At 34.2% G+C, this 21,535-nt stretch overlaps 1 protein-coding gene across 1 annotated transcript in view; it reads left to right on the top strand.

The window, feature by feature from the left end:
* Nucleotides 1–21,535, top strand: part of CDH19 (cadherin 19) — a 93,114-nt gene that overhangs the window by 40,164 nt on the left and 31,415 nt on the right. Inside the window, exons 5-8 of the mRNA XM_059410092.1 lie at nucleotides 481–645; nucleotides 7,100–7,281; nucleotides 7,834–8,087; nucleotides 12,276–12,397. Coding sequence (XP_059266075.1) covers nucleotides 481–645; nucleotides 7,100–7,281; nucleotides 7,834–8,087; nucleotides 12,276–12,397 — 723 coding nt within the window. The remainder of the gene's footprint in view (nucleotides 1–480; nucleotides 646–7,099; nucleotides 7,282–7,833; nucleotides 8,088–12,275; nucleotides 12,398–21,535) is intronic.

Below are 21,535 nucleotides of genomic sequence, written 5' to 3'. Positions count from 1 at the left end.
GGTCAAAAACAAACCTTTCTTCACATACCACGACTTAAAATAGACTTTAACATCACAGGTGCACAATATTTTTTGCATAAATTTGGTTGTAATTTACACATTTATTCATAATTAACTTCTTTCAAACTTAAGGGAAAAGTTAATTGTAGCACACTAATATTATGTTAGAGAAGACAGCAGAAAATAATTTGAGGTAGAAATAAGATATTCCTCTTCCCTACCTGCAGATTATATTAACATGGGTATTTTATTAAGGGTCTGCTAGTATTCTTAGTATCCGATGACTGTTCTAACCTCCAGGCAGAGTTGGTGTTTATTATTATCATTATTATTTTTTCTTCAGGGCAGTGTCTACCGCATTGTAGTGCTTTAAAATGTGTCAAAAGAACGATTATATGATTGAATTCTTAGGAATTTAACTAGGTGGATACCATGGTTAATAATGAAATAATAATTGATATTTTTATTACATTTTTAAAGGAGTCATAAGAATATCTACTAAAATGGATAGAGAACTGCAAGATGAGTATTGGGTCATTATTCAAGCCAAAGATATGATTGGTCTGCCTGGAGCACTGTCTGGAACAACAAGTGTATTAATTAAACTTTCTGATGTGAATGACAATAAACCTATATTTAAGGATCGTAAGTAGAAAACGTCTTGAATTTTCATTATAACATAATTATGCATATGTTAAATATGTGAAGATGTCATCGCATATTAACACTGGCACAGCACTAGAATTATATAAAATAATTTGTTAATTATTCTGTGTGATTATTTTTATTAGTGTGAAAAGTCAAATACAAATGAAACAGTAATGTGTTTTCTTTTAATTGCTTCTATAACAATTTCCACAAGCTTTATGTCTTAAATTATTATCCTAATGAAATGTCACAGGTGTCACCATATTAAGTTCAAGGGCTGTGTTCCCTTCTCAAGGATCCAGGGGAGAATCCATTTCTTTGGATTTGGTTGTTGGCAAAATTCAGTTCTTTATGTTTGTAGGATTAAGGTCACTGTTTCCTTGATGGCTGTCAGGTGAAGGACACTGTTAGCTCCTTAAGGCATCTTTCTGATTCTTGTATATAACTCACACACCTGCAACATAGCAAAAGGTGTCAAATCCTACACATACTGTCATCTCTCTGACCCACACTTTTGCCTCTTCTTCACTTTTTTTTTAATTTTAATTTTTATTTTTATTTATTTATTTGACAGAGAGAAATCACAAGTAGACGGAGAGGCAGGCAGAGAGAGAGGGAGGGAAGCAGGCTCCCTGCCGAGCAGAGAGCCCGATGTGGGACTTGATCCCAGGACCCTGAGATCATGACCTGAGCCGAAGGCAGCGGCTTAACCCACTGAGCCCCAGGCGCCCGCCTCTTCTTCACTTTTAAGGACTAATGTGATTAGATCAGGTCCACTTGGAGGAACCAATACAATCTCAACATCGCAAGATATGCAAATTAGCAATATGAATTCCATCCGCAACCTTAATTCCCTTTTGTCAGTACGTTCATAGGTTCTGGGGTGTTAGAGCACATATATTTTGGGGATTCATTTTTCTACCTACCACAGTAATGATTTGAAATGATATTTTTAAATTTTTATTTGTATTCAATATATTAAAACTAAAAACAGAAATAAACACAATTCACCTGTTTTTGTGTTCACCTATGATTTATATATATGAAAATATCTTATATAATATTTCACATATAAGAGAGATCATTCATTTTTTTCTTTTTCTGACTTATTTCACTTAGCATAATGCCCGTGAGGTCCATCCATGTTATTGCAAATAACAAGATTTCACTCTTTTTTATGGCTAAGTAATATTTGTGTGTGTGTGTGTGTGTGTGTGTGTGATCATTTCTTCATCCATTCATCCACTAACAGACACTTATGTTGTTTCCGTATGTTGGCTATTGTGAATAATAATGCAATGAACATGTGTGTGCAGATATGTTTTCTAACAGGTGTTTTTATTTTCTTTGGTTGAATACCCAGAAGTGGAATTGCTGGATCATAAGGTAGTTCTGTATTTAATTTTTCAAAACACCACCACACTGCTCTCTCCATAGTGGCTGCACCAATTTATGTTCCCACTAACAGTGCACAGGGTTCCCTTTTCTACATGTCCTCACCAACACGTGTTTTTTCTGGTCTTTTGAATAATAGCTGTTCTAACAGGTGTGAGGTAATATTTCATGGTGGTTTTGATTTGCATTTCCCTGATGATAAATGATATAGAGCATTTTCTCATGTACCTGTTGGCCATCTGTATGCCTTTTTTGGAAAAATGTCTATTCAGATCTTATGTCTATTATTAATATTATTCTTAGATATTGAGTTCTATGAGTTCCTATATATTTTGGATATTAGTCCATTATCAGATATATGATTTGCAAATATTTCTTCCCATCCGGTAAGTTGCCTTTTCATTCTTTTGATGGTTTCCTTTGCTGTGCAGAAGCTTTTTAGTTTGATATAGTCCACTCATTTTTTCTTGTGTTGCTTTTATTTTTGGTGTCAGATTAAAAAGATCATCACCAAGATCTAGGTCAAGGAGCTTACTCCCTGTGTTTTCTTCTGAGAGTTTTATGGCTTCAGGTGTTAGTTCAAGTCTTTAATCCATTTGAGTGAATTTTTGTGTATGATGTAAGATAATGGTTCTGTTGCATTATTTTGCATTTGGTTGTCCATTTTTTTCAACAGCACTTATTAAAGAAGCTGACATTTTCCTATTGCATATTTTTGGCTCCTTTGTCATAAATTAATTGACCATATATGTGTGGGTATCTTTCACTTTTGTAGCATGAATAAGCCCCAACTCTCATAATTTAAGATATAATACAAGTTAAATCACTTGGTGAGCTTCAGAAGGAATTTCTTATGAAATTCTTAGGAGAAATTGTTTTTTTCTTAGGACTCCCTCCCCCACCAGAGGATTGTCTTAGCTACAGAAATATATTTACAAGCAATTTTAGAAATCATGAGCAATTATCATGATAGGAGGACTATATAAGCATGTATCAAAGAGAAAAGTGGATCACTCTCTCTGTTTCTCTCTCTCTCTCTCTCTCTCTCTCTCACACACACACCTCTGAGTAATACAGACAAGATTCAGTTCAGCTTATTTGTGCCAGAACTAAAGTTATCAGATCTTTTGACTTTCCAAAAAATATTAGAAATCTGGATGTTTATTTCTGTGCTATTGTCAAATTTAAAATTTTTCAGTTTAATGTGGCCATTTTTTAAAAATAAAAAATTGTATATATTTAAGGTATACAACATGATGTTTTGCTATCATATACATTGTGAAATCATTACTACAGTCAAACTAATTAACATAGCCATCTCCTCACATTGTTACTTGGGAGGATGGTGGTGCGAGCAGCTGAGACGTTCTCTCAGAAAATTCCCTAGACAATGTAGCATTATGAACTATAGTCACCGAGCTGTACACTAGATTTCTAAACTTTTATTCATCCTACATCATTGCTCCTTTGTACCATTTGAGCCGTATTTCCTCATTTGTTTAGGAGTCCATGAAACAGCTCCTCTTTGGATGGAATTTAGGCAACAAAGCAGCAGTTTGTGACCTCCATCACCAGGGTATTAAATGCATTAAATAGGTGACGATCTCTACAAAGCGTGTGTCCTAGAGACAAGACGATGATGTGTAATTAAATCTGAAACACCCAGGCTTTCAAAAAAGGACTGCCATATAATAAATGTAGAAAAAGAGTAGGTGAATATATTGAATAACTCTAGTCTATGTTTTATTCAGATGGATGTGAAATAGTAATTGAAGACTTTCAGAGGCAGTACCCCCAAGATATGTTTGTGACACAAAAATTCCTTACAGCTTCTGCTGCCATCCTTACTTCTTTTAGTTTTTGCCAACTTTAACATTGTTTTATATATATATAAACTTGGGTGTGCATATATAATTTATAACAATGTGCGAATATAATATGTAACTATATACCTATGAACATTGATAAACAATCTCTAAGTATAAATAACAATGTATACATATGTATATATTGATATATATATCTGAATACATTCGAATATTTAAAATACTTTCTAAAATTCTTATAGCTACCCAGACCCCACGCGTAAGGTGACAGCATTACTACTTTCAAATTTGAGTGTGGAGGAACATGATTCTAGCACCATAAAGTTGCCTCACTCTTTAAAATAGTTCTCTCTATTTCTGTCCCACACCATAATCATGTGAAAATGTGTGTATCGACTGTTCTTCCAGAACAGAAGCATGCTGACCTCCTTACTCTTGTGCAAACTACTTTCCCTTTTATAATCCCACGTCGTCCTCTCGTGTTAAATATTTAATGCGCATCTCCTCCGATACGCACCCCTCCCCTCACATTACAGTCAAGGCTGCTCCACTCTGCCTGCTAATTACTATTAACATTCAAACATTCAAACGTCTTGTTTTCATCTTAAAAACAAAATAAAATACATTATTGACTCCACTTCCTCATCCAGCTAGTCGTGCTTTCTTCTTTTCTTTTAGAGAAAAGAATTTTCACAGTGTTGTCGAACTCATCAACCTGTTCACAGTCTTTTAAAATCTCTGGAGCCCACTTCAGTTTGGTTTTTGTACACTCCTTGACCAAACTGATCTGGTCTGTTCTATCATGCGCGGCGAAATCCAGTCAATGCTCTGTCCTAATATAGTATGATTTTTTAGCAGGATCTGACAGGATTACTCTATTCTTATGTACTTTATCTTCTGTCTCACTGGTCACTTTTTAATAGTCTTCCTTGCTTTGTCTTCACCTCTGCATACTGTAAAGTCTGGTGCATTTCTGCTATCAGGCCTTAGAAGCTCATTGCTCTTCCTTTTGCCTTCACTCTGATGTTCTCATCTGGCCACAGGACTTGAAATGCCATCTCTATGCTGACAACTCCCGGATATATACCTCCAGGATGAACCTCTCTCATGAAGCCCACACGTGGCTATCCAAAAACGGTCTACTCGGTGTCTTCATTAAATGTCACATACATTTAAACTTGACATATATTTGAGTTCCTGATCATGCCTGACTCCTCCTCTAAAGCTCTTCTTTTTACAGTTTTTCTCATCTCAATGACTATCAAATCCAGGTTTCACATTGCTGAGGACAAAATCTCACCCATTCAATGCAAATTCAGTTCAATTCTAACAATCTGGTTTGGATTACTCTGGGTTAAGTCTAGGTCAATTCTAATTTCTAACTCAGACTGAAGTGATGATCAATTCTGCACAATTCCTGCTAGTCCCTGATTTTCAGTATTCTGTGCATACACACACACACACACACACACACACAATCTCTCCTGATAATAGAAACCTATTTCGTTTAAAGATTTTGAAGTCAGCTTCCCCTCTGTTCTTTCTCTCATATCCAAAACTCAATCCTCTGCGGTTCCTGTTGGCTCTACCTTTTAAAAATATCCATAATCTGAACATTTCTCACCAATTTTATTTGCAACCTTGGATCATACTACCTCTTAATTTGTCTCCACTATTGCCATAGGCTCCCATCTAGCCTCTCTGCTTCTACCTTTGTTCTCTGGTCGACTTCCAACACGACTTTAATGATCTTACTAAAATGCAGATCAGATCAGATCACTTAAATGTCTACCATGTCACTCAGAGAAAAAAGTCACAGGCCTTAATATAACTTCCATTGTCCTAAATAATTTGCCATCATCCAGTCATTTTCCATTACCTCTTGGAGTTACGTACTAGCATTCTACCCCTTGTTCATGGACAAACCAACACCAGGCAATTGACCTACTCTCTGTCACTGGAAAACTTCAGCCCCTGGTTTTGTGGACTTTTGGCTTGCTCTTCCTAAAATCCTATTTTCTCAAGTATACATTTTCCCACAATGAAAAAAAATAAAACAAATGCCTTGAAACAGAGTTAAGCTGTTACTTCCTGAAAAATAATAAAAATATTAATAACTCTTAAGTAACATTTCTCCCATGTTAAAAAGAAAGGACATCTCACAAGGCAGTCTGTGAGATAACTTGCTATATTTTAAGAAAATAAATAATCTCTTTAAGGAAAATTTTTATTATGTGCTCCTTTTTAAAATTCTATGAAGTTTCTTTTTTTTTTTTTTAAGATTTTATTTATTTGAAAGAAAAAGTAGGGGTGCGAGAGCATGAGTGGGGGGGAGGGGCAGAGGCAGAGGGAGGAGCAGGCCCTCCCTAGGCAGTCCCAGGTGGGGCTCAGTCCCAGGACCCTGAGATCAGGACCTGACTCACATTCAAACGCTGAAACTAAATGAGCCATCCAGGCCGCCAAATTCCATTCTTTAGAATATTGATATATATGATTATTCCCACATTTTAACATAAACCACAAATAATAATTTACAAATGGCTAACTCTTTATCAGTTTTAGGCAAGTTACTTCTGAAACATGAAGGAAGCAGAGCTCGTTTATTTTTATTTACATCTATGTATTTCAAATATAACTTCCATTGTTTTCACATGACCAAAACAGTAGGGTCATCTGACTCCATCATGGTTTTCCTCCTCTGCTCACTCACTGACTCCTGTGGATCCTTCCCCTCCCCCTCGTTTCCATTATGGCTCCTGCACTCAGCTCAGAATCTAAAAATCAAACTGTTACCCTTAAAACTCACTTATTTGCTTTATTCTCTCGCATCTCTAATCCACATTTACATTTACTAGTAACTTTAGATTTAAGAGATTGCTCAAGTGAAATTATTTTATCAAATTTAATTGGGATGGTTGGAGTATATAATAAATAAATCCAAAAATATCAACAAAGTATACATATGAATAAAAATTTGGAAATTATATTTATTAGTGCTAAGACTCACTAAGTTATATTTGAGAGACATTAATAGATGCTTAGGTAGGATATTAGGGAAATACAATATACCGATTACAAAAATAAAGAAGTAATAGATACTGATTTAGAAGAAGTAACTGGTAGAAGGTAAGAGTATGGGTTTTCCCATAGTCCACAAAAAAAAAGGGTGCTAAAATTGGGAATTTCTTGTTTATTATTTATGTGAAATATCTTGAATTTTGTTTTTAAAGGTTTATACCGCTTCACTGTTTCTGAATCGGCACCTGCTGGGACTTCAATAGGAAAAATCATGGCATATGATAATGACATTGGAGAGAATGCAGAAATGGATTACAGCATTGAAGATGATTCACAAACATTTGACATAATTACTAATAATAAGACGCAAGAAGGAATAGTTATATTAAAAAAGGTAGATATATTTCCAACATTTACTTTGCAGAAGAATACAAAATCAAATCAGAAATGCATATAATTATTTTGTTTAGCCGGTTAGTTATTGCTTCATTAAGTAATTAAAATGAGAACCTGTGATTTATGATTTAGGAAGCAGAGGAACTTAGAGATTAGACAGAATTATTACAGAGTCTCAAATTATTTGTAGAACAGTTTTTTTTATTGTTTTTAAAGATTTTTAGAGGACGTTTTGGAAAGATCTTAAAAAAAAAGAAATTAATTCTCAATTCCATGGGATATTAATGCCAAGAGAAGTATAATTTTAATCCTAAAAAAAATGTAGTTACTATTCCAAAACATTTTATAACAGAAATAAATAACAACACACTTACAGGGATTCGCCCTGCAGCTGCTTAATGATAATATCAGAGGGATCCAATCAAGTACATAAGAAGGGAAACCTGACTGAAAAGCGACTGAAACTTAATAACCCAAACCTTTTTTTTTCTAAAGAGTGCCTTGGGTTACTGAAGCCATTTCTTCTTCTGTACATTGTATTTCTTTGTAGAGGGTGGATTTTGAGCACCAGAACCAATATCGTTTTAGAGCAAATGTTAAAAACCGCCACGTTGAGGAGAAGCTCATGGAATACCATGTTGAAGCTTCCACCACTTTCATTAGGGTCCAGGTGGAAGATGAAGATGAACCTCCTGTTTTCCTGGTCCCATATTACCTGTTTGAAATCTTCGAAGAAAGCCCACATGGATCATTTGTAGGCATGGTGTTTGCCATAGATCCAGATCAGAGGAAATCACCCATCAGGTATGTTTGGAAGCCCAGCTTCGTATTATTAAATGAGTGAATACAAATTCGCCTGAAAATATAATTTCATAGAAGTGTAATAAAGATAAGTCTGTACTCCTCTATATGGTACTTATTAAATTTGCAACAACTTAAGCCAATTAAAACAGGAAACTCGCTATTGATAAAGTTGTAGTGAAATAAGCAATTGCTGTTGTAAGAGAAATAGGCAATCGCCAGCCAAAATTCAGTGAAATCATCTCTACTAATTTGGGGTAGGTAGTGAGGGAAAAGAAACCATTGATTACGCCAAGTCAGAAGCAAAGCTGACTGAAATGTGGGTGAAGCTCACCAAAATAAAATACTACTTAATAGTCAAAAATTGAGAAAGCTTTCACATGATACCACTTAACTAATAGAAATGAAGTAAGTTCAGTTAGCTAGAAATAAGTAAGCTTATGTGTTGCAATTTAACAATATTTATCCTTGATTAATCTAATCCGTTATTTTCAGGTACTATACTTTCTTTTTTTTTTTTTTTTTCCAGTATTTGACTGTAGACCCGGTGAGACATAAAAACAAAACCTGCCAAATGTTTCCTTCCACCTCCTTCCCTTACTCTCCTGTTCTCCACACTTCACAGTTCCGAGAATTTTACTAACTTCCATGTATTTATTAAGATGATGGCTATTGCTTTGCACTTTGTACAGGCAATGATACAAAGAAGCTTCTTCACATTTTTGGGACAGAAGAATGGTCCCACCTTTCCCATGTAATTCCTAATCATAAAACACTGCCTTCTCATATGTAGATGTAGTTATATTTAGTAATAGTATTTCTCATAATGAATGTAAGTACATGTGTGGTATTATATGTATATAATTATAATCCAGTAAATGAATTATTTAGATTTTTTAAACTTCTATATGTATTCACCTATGTATTGCTCTTTTGAGAATACTAAAGAATACATAATTCTAAAAAAATGTTTTAAGGATTAAGATGTTTATTATATTATCATTTATAATAATTAAGTGTTAGAAACAATTTAAATATCTAGTCATAGGGGTATAATTACGGTCATAGATCATCAGTGCTTGACAGTGATACCTATGAACATAGCTAAAAATATGGTGTGGTTTAAAAACAATATAAAATTACGTGACTTGTAAGTTTACTGTAAGTAAAATATTTCCTCTCTATAAGTCAAATACGTGAGCCACACCCAAATATTAACTGGGGTTATGTGTTTTATATTATCAATATTGGTGGTTACTTACTTTCTTTTCCTTCTTAATTTTTTAAAAAGATTTTATTTATTGGAGAGAGAGCACAAACTGGGGTAGGAGGAAGGGCGGAAGGAGAGGGAGTGGGAGAAGCAGGCTCCCCAGTGAGGAAGGAGCCTGATTTGGGGCCCAATCTCAGGACCCTGGGATCATTACCTGAGTAGAAGGCAGATGATTAACTGAGCCACCCAGGCGCACCCTACTTTATTTTCTACCAAGAATATTTTAGCTAACAATTCTTACATTTATACTGAAATTAATTACGTTAAAATGTTTTGTTAGTGCTTATCAACACAATATTTTTTAATGTCTTTAATGGACATTGTTTCATTTAGAGTTGCCTTTTCATTAAGACTGCTTTTCATACATTTGTTAGGATGAAAATAGCTACTTGAACACATTCTAGTAGGTACACCCGCCCCAGGTTTTTTTGTTTGTTTTTGTTTTGGAAGCAAAAGATCTAAAAAAAAAAAAAAAATGTTTGAAATCAAATGCTAAATGATTTCAATTTGAGTTTTAATGTGGTACATCTTCCTTAATACTCGTTACATGGCAAAACATATGGAAACCAAAGGAAATTAAAGGGCATTTTACTTTGCCTTCAGGGATATTCCCTGTTTGGGGGAAATAAATTAGCACATAGTAAACAAATTACCTTATACATAATTCAGATAACTCACATTACTTACTTTTTCCTTCCATGTAAGAACTATCTGGTATTTCTCTGAAGTGTGGAGATTCTCAGGCTGAGTTTCAGCGAAGTCTTCAGTGAGATAAACCAGCTTAACAAATTATTCTTGCCATTGATGTCACTGTTAAGTGCAGAAAAGCATGAGAAAATATGCTTTGGTATGAATTATAAACTTTGTGGTAAATGTTTAAGAAAAATGGGGTGCAGGTATGAAGAGAGAATGCGATAATTAGACCTGAAATTGATCAACCTTTAGCAAAACAACCAAAGGAGGGAAAAAGAATGGACAAAAATTAACATTATCAGAAATGAAAGAAGGAACATAAATTTTAATACACATACACATTAAACAATATTATAGGGAAATACTATGAACGACTCCAAGCCAATGAATTCAGACCAATTCCTTGAAATTCTGTCAAAGAAACTACCAACATTGATATAAAAAGATAAATAACCTGAGTAGTCATGTGTGTGAGAAACCGGCAGAGCTTTGTGGGTGTTCAAGAATGTCAGGAGTGTTCTCCTGTGGAAGAGGCTGTCTTTAAACATCTTTCATCTGTGTTCTAATGGAAGCACTTAAAAATCCTTGAAACACCCAATGGATCTGCAGCCTGCTTGGAAAAATCCAGCTTTTGTAAATGGGCTGGCTTTTATGCGTCTCAGTTGCTTTGTCTGTGAAGTGGGAACAGTCTTTGTGTAGAGGCACACGAGGATTAAGAACAAGAGGCACAGGTGTCTGGAGAAGCATGAGTGTAGAACCTTTGTTTATCATTCAGGCAAGAGCGGTTGGCAAAAGGAAACAGTGCCACAGTCACTTAGTATTCGTTCGGCATTCTTTAGGAATGAAGAGTTCCATGAAAAGGAATTCGACAATGAACCAAACATCAAAACTTCACATTTTAAGCTTTTTAGCTCAAACTCTTTCTAAAATGTGTTGCACACTTCTTTCCTAATGGGGCATATTGACTATTACTTAAAATGTTACTGATGATGAAGTCATGATTTTTAAAAACTTTTATTTGAAAATTATGTCAGACATTTGATTGGCTTTATTTGGAATGGTTTATTATAGCAACAGAATATTCTAGATGTTCAATACAAAATATTAACTGTTAAACTATTATTGCTCTCTGTCAACAAATCTCTTAAGTAGGAAATGTGACCATTTGTGGATATGTCAGTAAACTGCTTATAAAGTTTTAAAATGGAGTAGAGGTAAAACTAAATTCCTTAAAGGTTAATTCTCTGCAATTTCTATTTTAATTCTTCCCTGAACACCAGTCTACAAATCAGTGTGATATTTTTAGAGACCTGTCAATTCAAGATTAAAATATTCTCATCTCTTGCCACATAATTATGGCAGACTCATTGATGTCGCATCAAAGTCTTCAGGACTATACGTGCAATGGGAAGTCATCATTGAACCCAAGTTATTACTCTTCTTTAATTTTTATTATTAATCATTTGCAAGCAGATAAGACATGCTGAGTACTTCAAAGGCTCCTTTCATTGTGGAGTTTGAGATCATTTTCCAGGCTTTTGCATGAGGGAATTCTATTATCTGGCTTCTTTCCATGAATGCTCTAACAGCATATTCCATCTAATATCATTACTTTCAGGGGATGTACACACACACACACACATCTCATTTTTATCAAATATTATCAAAGCGTTTTCTTTAAACAAACAAAATCACACATTTCTCATATATCAGCAATCAGGTAATTATAGTATAACGCCAGATTTAGCAGCATTGATATGGTCTAGGAAAGAGACTCAGCAGTTTAGGGTGAGGATATGCTTTGTGTTGCTTCAAAGGGAAAAAAAAAGTTAACAGGCAGTAATTTTTACCACTAGTTATTTGTACTTCTCTTAATTTTGCAAAGAACATCGTACCATTTCTTTTTAGCTAAATCATTCACTCACTCAAATTTTGTTTTGGGATTGAGAATGAATTACATGTGTTTTAGATTTGGCATGCATCAGTTTAAATCTGAGACCATTTTTGTGTAGTTTTTTTTTTCTTTTTCATCCTCACTGAGTTGAATCTTAAATATACGCATGTACCTTTCTAAAAAAATGTTCAGCATTACACTTGCTATATGGAGCATGCATTTTAATTTGTCTAATTGCCTCTAAAATGTTTTACATATCACAATTATACAGATAAAATAATAAAATTAAGTGAAACTTTTTTTTTCCTCTGTGTGTGTGTGTGTCTGTGTGCAGGTATTCTATGACCAGAAGCAAAGTGTTCAGTATTGATGACAATGGCACAATTGTCACAACTAACCCTCTTGATCGAGAGATTAGTGCTTGGTACAACCTAAGTATTACAGCCACAGAAAAATGTAAGTACTCATTTAGGACCACACATTGGTTCAGCATATCTTTAAACCATTCAGTAATCTCCAAATGTAGGGGAAGAAGCTAGCTTAAATTTGTTGGAATTGGAGTTAAATGATATATATGTCAATTCATACATGTGTATTTTATTTTATTATTTTATAAACCAATGTCAGTTCATTCCTATTATAGCTTATTTATATACTTACCACTAAATATTTTAAGACTTTTTATTATGACAAATTAAGCATAAATTTTGCAAGATATATTTAACCGAGATATATTTAACAGATATTAATGGGTTCTCATTTAAGTTATGATTTTAATGAAAAAAGAAAGTCTTATATACATTACCTCCCCCAAAAAATTGACCCTTAAAAAATACATATAAGTAGAAAGAAATTATAATACTTATTTCATAGGAATCTATCCCTTAGAGAAAATATTTTTAATTTAGAGAAATATTTAATTAATGTTATGCATTCTTTTACTGCCATCCAAGGAATAGTAAACCTAATGGTGAGAATTAATATTTTAAATTTAAAGTAATTTAAAGTTGACTAGTAATATCATACCATTTAACTATAATCAGTTTAGACTGACTGTATTAGTTCACGAAAGGACTATTCTAGAAATAAAACACAGAATGCCTGTGCCTTGTTCTATTTCTGGAACAACATGTTAACTATACTCTTGGACATTAGGGACAGGATAACACTCCAGCACAGCCTTTTAAAACTTTAGGCACTTAAAAATAATCACATTTCAATGAAATTATGGGAAAGAATATGAAGGATTCAAACAACAAATATTCATTGGTAAATCACAGTCAGACATTTTCAAATTAAGCTACTAGTGGAAGCTGTGCTAATGATCACTTCTTCAGTTATCAGTGGAGACCAGTTGTTGTGTGTTTTTATTTTCGTTTTTATTTTTTGATTTTGGTTTTTGTTTCAGATAGGGAGGTGATTCCATTTTCAGGTTGTAAAAAGTAGATAAAATCATCCTAATTTACTACTTGGATAGTGTCTCCAAAATTATCAATCAATTTGGTATTAAGTCAACCATGTTAATTAATTTGATCTCAAAAGAATAGGTATAACACAGTGTAAAAGCTTACCAGGATCATCCCCTTTATTTAACTGATAGTTATTATAGTTCAGTAGATAATTAAATTTGTGAATATGAAATGTTCCAGAATGTGTCCTTGATAACTGATTTTGTGTAAATTTTAATAATCTTGTTTACTTTTCTGGCTTTTTAAAAAAACCTTTATACATATATCTTATTTCTTAGTATTGAGTGGTAGCTGGGGATATGGTAGACTGGAAAGCATCTCTTGCATATTTTTTTTTGTCATGCCTTGAATAACTCTATGGAAACACGGCAGGAGGCCTAAGTCTGGGTTTGAATTTTCCATTTAACTTAACAACAAAGACTGAGGAGCACTGTCACAGGGAATAAACGTCTGCCGCAACAGAAGAAATGCCAAGGCTCTTGGTGTCAGAAAACACAAAGATGCTTATTCTAAAAGCAAGAAGCTTTTATTCATTGGGTTTTCTGAGAACAAATTATTTTAATATCACTATTTACAAAACTGTTGAGAGAAAGGAATTCGAATCAGTTCAAGGGAAGGGTGGACATCTTTGAAAATGTGTTTCTCTATAAAATGGTTTTTCAGCTATTACAAAAGTATGTTTAATAAATGCATATAAACATTTTATATTCATTTTACATACATATGTAAGTTTACTTTATGTACAAGGTTTTTTTTTGTAAGAATATATCATTCACTTTTTGTTAAATTAGAAAGGCTACAATATGCATTATTAGGAAGCAAAATCTTTAAAATGTATTATGTGTATTCTGAGACAAAAAAATCCTAATATTTTATGAATGAATACAAAAAAGGATGGATGATTGATTGATATAAAAAGTTCGTAAGATAAGCCAGTTATACCCAAATCCCATTAATTACATGATTACTTTTTATCGAAAAGATGTCATGGAGATCTCTGGAGAGGCATGGTTTGAAGTATTTTTGTGTTGCCCCGCCCTCTTTTTAATATAGTGGAGGTAAATGTAACATCACAAAGTGAAATAAAAACAGTCACACAAATCTCTGGGTTGCAAGATAGCTGCTATCCCCCAAAATTATTGATTTGACATATGTATGTACATATGTATATACTACAAAATGTATTTTCTAATCAATTTAATTATCTCACTACATGCTGTGTTCAGAGGTGAAACCCAAAGATTCAGTGAGACTTGAGTTCTTACTAAACTGTTGCTCCTCACCAGTTTTACCTTACTAAGGAAAACAGTGGCTCCAAGTGTTCTCTGTAACGTATTTATATATGTGAGTGGGTGTGCAAGCATGTAGTATTCAGGAAATAGAACTGTTTCAATTCGTAGTTTACAATATTACTTATTATTACTTAAGCTTGCACAAAATACCATAGATATTATAATGATTTCTATATTAAGGAAAATAAAAATACAACCATGACAATAAAAACTGGGTACCTTTTGTGATTCACAAGGAAAAAAATTCTACCTTTGTCAATTCTTGTATGTTTAGGTATTTGTTTATAAAATACATATTTTACATGGTGTTGTGAGTATTGGTGAGTTTTGAGGAATTATAATTTATTAAATAGATACTTGTATTTCAAATAAATATATATGTGGTTATAAAGGTATGCATCTGCATATATACTTTGTGTAATATTCTAGTAGCATTTTTATAGGTCTTAATAAAAATCTGAAGCAAACATTATTCCTGTTTCAGAGAAGATAAATCTGGGCGCCTGGGTGGCTCAGTGGGTTAAGCCGCTGCCTTCGGCTCAGGTCATGATCTCAGGGTCCTGGGATCGAGTCCCACATCGGGCTCTCTGCTCAGCAGGGAGCCTGCTTCCCTTCCTCTCTCTCTGCCTGCCTCTCTGCCTGCTTGTGATCTCTCTCTCTGTCAAATAAATAAATAAATCTTTAAAAAAAAAAAAAAAAAAAAAAAAAAAGATAAATCTGAAACTTACACAGTTTATTTGCTCAGCTCCTAAATAATGAAGCTAGAGATTGATCACAGTTATATCTGATTCTAAAGCCCGTCTTATTCCTATGCCATACTATGCCACAGTGTTTCTTACTGAGTATGTGAGAAATTACACTTGCTTTCTATTTTTACTCTTTTTTAAAATTTTTATTCCGTTTTATTTTTTTCAGTGTTCCAATATTCATTGTTTATGTACCACACCCAGTGCTCCATGCAATACGTGCCCTCCATAATATCCACCACAGGCTTGCCAAACCCCCACTACCCTCCCCTCCAAAACCCTCAGTTTGTTTCTCAGAGTCCACAGTCTCTCATGGTTTGTCTCCCCCTCCAGTTTCCCCCAACTCACTTCTCTTCTCCATCACCAAATGTCTTCTGCATTATTCCTTATGCTCCACAAGGAAGTGAAACCATATGATAATTGACTCTCTCTGCTTGACTTATTTCACTCAGCATAATCTCTTCTAGTCCCATCCACGTTGATACAAAAGTTGGGTATTCATCCTTCGTGATGGAGGCATAATGGACCATATCTTCTTTATCCACTCCTCTGCTGAAGGGCATCTTGGCTCTTTCCATAGTTTGGCAAATGTGGCCATTGCTGCTATGAACAATGGGGTACAGATGGCCCTTCTTTTCACTACATCTGTATCTTTGGGGTAAATACCCAGTAGTGCAAATGTAGGGTCATAGGGTAGCTCTATTTTTCATTTCTTAAGGAATCTCCACACTGTTTTCCAAAGTGGCTGCACCAACTTGCATTCCCACCAGCAGTGTAAGAGGCTTCCCCTTTGTCCACATCCTCTCCAACACTTGTTGTTTACTGTCTTGTTAATTTTGGCCATTCTAACTGGTGTAAGATGGTATCTCAATGTGGTTTTGACTTGAATCTACCTGATGGTTGATGATGATGAACATTTTTTCATGTATCTGTTAGCCATTTGTATGTCTCTTTTGGAGAAGTGTCTATTCATGTCTTCTGCCCATTTTTTTGACGTGATTATCTGTTTTGTGTGTGTTGTGTTTGAGGAGTTCTTTATAGATCTTGGATATCAGCCCTTTGTCTGTACTGTCATTTGCAAATATCTTCTCCCATTCCGTGGGTTGCCTCTTTGTTTTGTTGACTGTTTCCTTTGCTGTGCAGAAGCTTTTGATCTTGACGAAGTCCCAAAAGTTCATTTTCGCTTTTGTTTCCTTTGCCTTTGGAGACATATCTTGAAAAAAGTTGCTGTGGCTGATATCAAAGAGGTTAGTGCCTATGTTCTCCTCTAGGATTCTGATAGATTCCTGCCTCATGTTGAGGTCTTTTCTCCATTTTGAGTTTATCTTTGTGTACGGTGTAAGACAATGGTAGAGTTTCATTCTTCTACACATAGCTGTCCAGTTTTTCCAGCACCATTTATTGAAGAGACTGTCTTTTTTCCACTGTATATTTTTTTCTGCTTTGTTGAAGATTATTTTACCATACAGTTGAGGGTCCACATCTGGGCTCTCTACTCTGCTCCACTGGTCTATGTGTCTGTTGTTGTGTCAGTACCATACTATCTTGGTGATCACAGCTTTGTAGTAAAGCTTGAAATCAGGCAATGTGATGCCCCCAGTTTTGTTTCTCTTTTTCAACATTTCCTTAGCAATTCCTGGTCTCTTCTGGTTCCATACAAATTTTAGGATTGTTTGTTCCAGCTCTTTGAAAAATGCTGGTGAACTTTTAATCGGGATGACATTGAAAATATAGATGGCTCTAGGCAGTATAGACATTTTAAAAATGTTTATTCTTCCAACCCATGAGCATGGAATGGTCTTCCATCTTTTTGTATCTTCTTCAATTTCTTTCATGAGTGTTCTGTAGTTCCTCTAGTACAGATCCTTTACCTTTTTGGTTGGGTTTATTCCCAGGCATCTTATCTTTCTTGTGCTGTAGTGAATGGAATCAGTTCTCTAATTTTCTTTCTATATTTTCATTGTTAGTATGTAAGAAAGTAACTGATTTCTATATATTGATTTTGTATCCTGCTACATTACTGACTTGCTATATGAGTTCTAGTAGTTTGAGGGTGGAGTATTTTGGGTTTTCCATATAAAGTATCATGTCATCCTCAGAAAAAGCATTTGACAAGTACAGCATCTGTTCCTGATTAAAATGATTCAAAGTATAGGGATAGAGGGAACATTCTTCAACTTCATAAAATCTGTCTATGAAAAAATCCACGGTGAATATCATCCTCAGTGGGGAAAAACTGACAGCCTTTCTTTTGAGATCAGGAACATGACAAGGATGTCCACTCTCACCACTGTTGTTCAACATAATACTAGAAGTCCTAGCAACAGCAATCAGACAACAAAAAGAAATAAAATGTATTCACATTAGCAAAGAAGAAGTCAAACTCTCTTCTATTTTTAGTCTTAAAAACTAAGGTTTAATTACAAAGTTATTTTATTTAGTGACTCTTAAGGTTTAAATCAGTTCATGTTGTATGACCTCCTCAGGGCCAAACAGTTGATAATCTCTCTAAGTATGTTAGCTCAATTCCTCTCTGATACATGTTCTGACTGTGCTCTGGGGTGAGCTCATGGCGTTCGCTGCTGTTGCTTCATCCATATTCACTTGTTGATGAAAGCACGTGTGGCAGGTGATGTTATAGTCATTGAAGAGGAGTTTGGGAGACGATTACTTTTTTTAATAGATTTTGAAGTACAGTGTCTTATTGTGCAAAACTATGTTAAAACCATGGTTTTGGGGGGTGCACCTGGGTGGCTCAGTCGGTTAAGCATCTTACCTGTGATTTCAGCTCAGGTCATGATCTCATAGGTCATGGAATTGAGCCCTGACTGGCACTCACACTCAGTGGGGAGTTTGCTCAAAATTCTGTCCCTCTGCATCTCCCCCCACACATATGTGCACGCCCGTGGTTGTGCACATGCATGCTCGCTCTCTCTCTCTCTCTCTCTAATAAATAAAAATCTTTAAAAAAGATGTTTTTTAAAAATAAATTTTCTCTTGAAACATTAAAGTCAGAACATATTTTTATTATAATAATTGTTTTATATTGGAAGATAGCAATATAAAACACATGTAAACATTTAGAAACAATAAGTTAGGGTCGCCTGGGTGGTATAGTCAGTTGAGTATCTGGCTCCAGGTTTTTGGCTCAGGTCATGATCTGTAGGTCCGGGAATCCAGCCCCGCATGGAGTTCCTCATTCAGCAGGGATTCTGCTGGAGATCTGTCTCTCTCACTCCCTCTGCCACCCACCGCTGGCCCGTGCTCACATGTGCACTCTCTCATTCTCTCTCAAATAAGTAAGTCTTTAAAATAATAATAATAATAATAATAATAATAATAATAATAATTTATAAATAAAAGAAGATTAAAAATGCAGTCAAGGAAAACACACTTATAAATGCTATGAAAGGCACATGGAATATAAACTGAATACATTTATTTTACACAGAATTTAATACTTAGAAGTTAATCACTGTTTCAGAAATAAGTGATTAGAAATGTTATCAAGTACAAGAATTATACAGTTCATGCTGTTCTGCTTCTGGCAATTTAAATCAGTTTCCCTTAGAATAAAAAATAATACTTTTAGATAAAAAATGATATTCCCACTGTTATTTTTATTAGAAAGCTGAAAAGTTACAGCATTGGGGATGAAATTCCAAAGTAAAATATAATTAGATAAACATTTTCAGAAAGCTACAAAATTAGTGGATATTTAACTCATCTTTGAAGACTTTGAATTTTTTGTTTCATGTTAAGAAAAATTTGTTTGAGGAAACTTTTGAAATACCAAGTAACCAATTTTCATGTACTTTTCCTCTCTATGAAATTTTTTTCTTGTTCTACATCATTGAACTCATTTTAGAACAGTTTTGGAGAAAATATTTGTATGTGCCAATTTCTTATTAATGTGGTATCAATATCAAAAATAATTGTTTGAGAAATGCCTGGGTGGCTCAGTTGGTTAAGCATCTGACTCTAGATTTTGGGTCAGGTTATGATCCCAGGGTTGTGGGATCAAGCCCCGAGGTGGGCTTCATGCTCAGCAGCAAGTCTGCTTTGAGTGTCTCTTCTTCTGCCCCTCTCCTGGCTCACGCTCTCTCTTTCTCTCTCCCTAAACTAAACAAACAAATCTTTAAAAAAAATAATTTTTTGACCATAGAAGTTTCAATTCTTTTTTTTTATTTACTTGTGTGTGAAATAATTTTTCTCCTTTACTTACTTAAGCAAAAAGTTTATCTGTGGGTATATGCTTAAGCCATAAAATATATGAGCCTTAATTTTTGAATAATTCTATCTTGTAATCTCTTGGAAATTGCTGTATCTTAATGTTTTATTTATCTATTTTTATCCTGAGCGTAACACAATAGAGAAGAGTCTCAAGATGATAATTCTTACTATAAGTCTTAAGATGATAAAACCTAAGACCTAGATTTTTTGGTATGTAATAAACCTTGCAAATTATAATTTTTAATTAATTGGAAATTATAATTTCTGTCATCATTGCAACTGTTATTTTTTGGAAAAATATTTACAGACAAGATCATGCCATCCCAGAAAACAACTCCATAATAGTGGAATAGAGAGAAAACAGTTTTATAATTGAAAAGCATTCAAACAGAATTTGATGGTGCATTACAGCAACTGCCGCGATTTCGAAGTAAGAAAGAAATTTCACCCTATTGTAGAATCAAGCGTCATGTTCTCAACATAACCCAGTACTAGCCTTCAAGTAGGAAGACTTCACACCGTGTGTCGCACATAGTTCACTCTATGTTTACTAGGTAGATGACATGACCATCTGTTTTTACTAACCGGCTTTATCCAAAGGAAAACTAAATTTCTCAGACCTTTATGACAAGAGGTGGTTTTGAGTGTCAGTCAAAGGCTTTGCTGAAATGAGGCTCCAACAGAAATTAGGAGAAAAGAGTGTCATTTTCCTTGATAATTATATTTCATAGAGTTGGCTTCCATACTTGAGAAAGACAAGCCTGTGTTGTGAAGTTGGCAAGACATTTATTCAGCTTTTAAAGGGTTTACTTACATTAAAAAGAGAGAGAGAGAAATAAAACTTAAATTACAAGTTTTCTAAGTAAATGCTTTAAGAAGAGGAAAGAGGGAAAATCTTTTCCTTGCTTTCAAAAGGGAGAATTAAGCCTTTTTTTTTTTTATGTATTTGCCATACAAATTACAATTGCAAATATAATGCTTTTGCAATAACATAAGAAGACATTATAAATAAAGACATTAAAACAACAAAGAAACCTTCTTCTCACTCTTTAATTGTATGTACCTTCCCACAGCATTTTTTGAAATAAAAAATCATTTAAAATAATGATATGCAAATACACAATAGCAGAAACTTGCTTTCTTTAAAATTTCGAAAAATGCCATGTATTATCACTGCTGATTAGTAGATATATAAAATAATAATATTTAACATTTATTGCTTATGTATATCCTTAGTAATCTTATAAATGCTTATATGTTTTAATTAATTTAATCTTTATAACAGATCTTATAAGGTTATTTACTCGTATCTTTTCCAATTTGCAGAGAGGCAGCTGAGACAGTGGTTAAGCATTTTTGTCAAATTGAGGATCAAGATTAAAATTATTTTTAAAGCTCACTGTATTCATATGTTTATTACATTAGCTCATTCATTTTTAATAAGCGCACACAGTTTCATAGTGAGATTGTAATTTATTTCTCATTTCCCTTTTGATATGCATTTGGGTTATTTTCAGTTGTTTGAGATGAAAAAAATTTCTGGAATAAATAAGTTGGATCACATACTCTTTGAATATACTAGTGCCTTGGACTGTGGCATAGATTTCCCAAAGGAATTCTGGGGTCAAAGAGAAGTGTAGCTTATCTCTTACCATCGACTGCCAGATTAAGTTCCAGAAAAGATTTACATCCCTACTATTTCTCAGTGCTCCACAATCACTGTGCTCCACTGTATTTAACACGGAACCCACAGACTAAGTCATCACTACGTGCCCTTCTGTGAGCCGGAGTGTGTGTGAATATTATTAAAGAGCAGATGGGGACGGTTTTGCCTCCTGATACCTTTGACCATGT

Source organism: Mustela nigripes, chromosome 8, assembly GCF_022355385.1.
Source record: "Mustela nigripes isolate SB6536 chromosome 8, MUSNIG.SB6536, whole genome shotgun sequence".
NCBI lineage: Eukaryota > Metazoa > Chordata > Mammalia > Carnivora > Mustelidae > Mustela > Mustela nigripes.
Note: the sequence above shows the minus strand (reverse complement) of the source record. Positions and strands in the feature narration are given on the sequence as shown.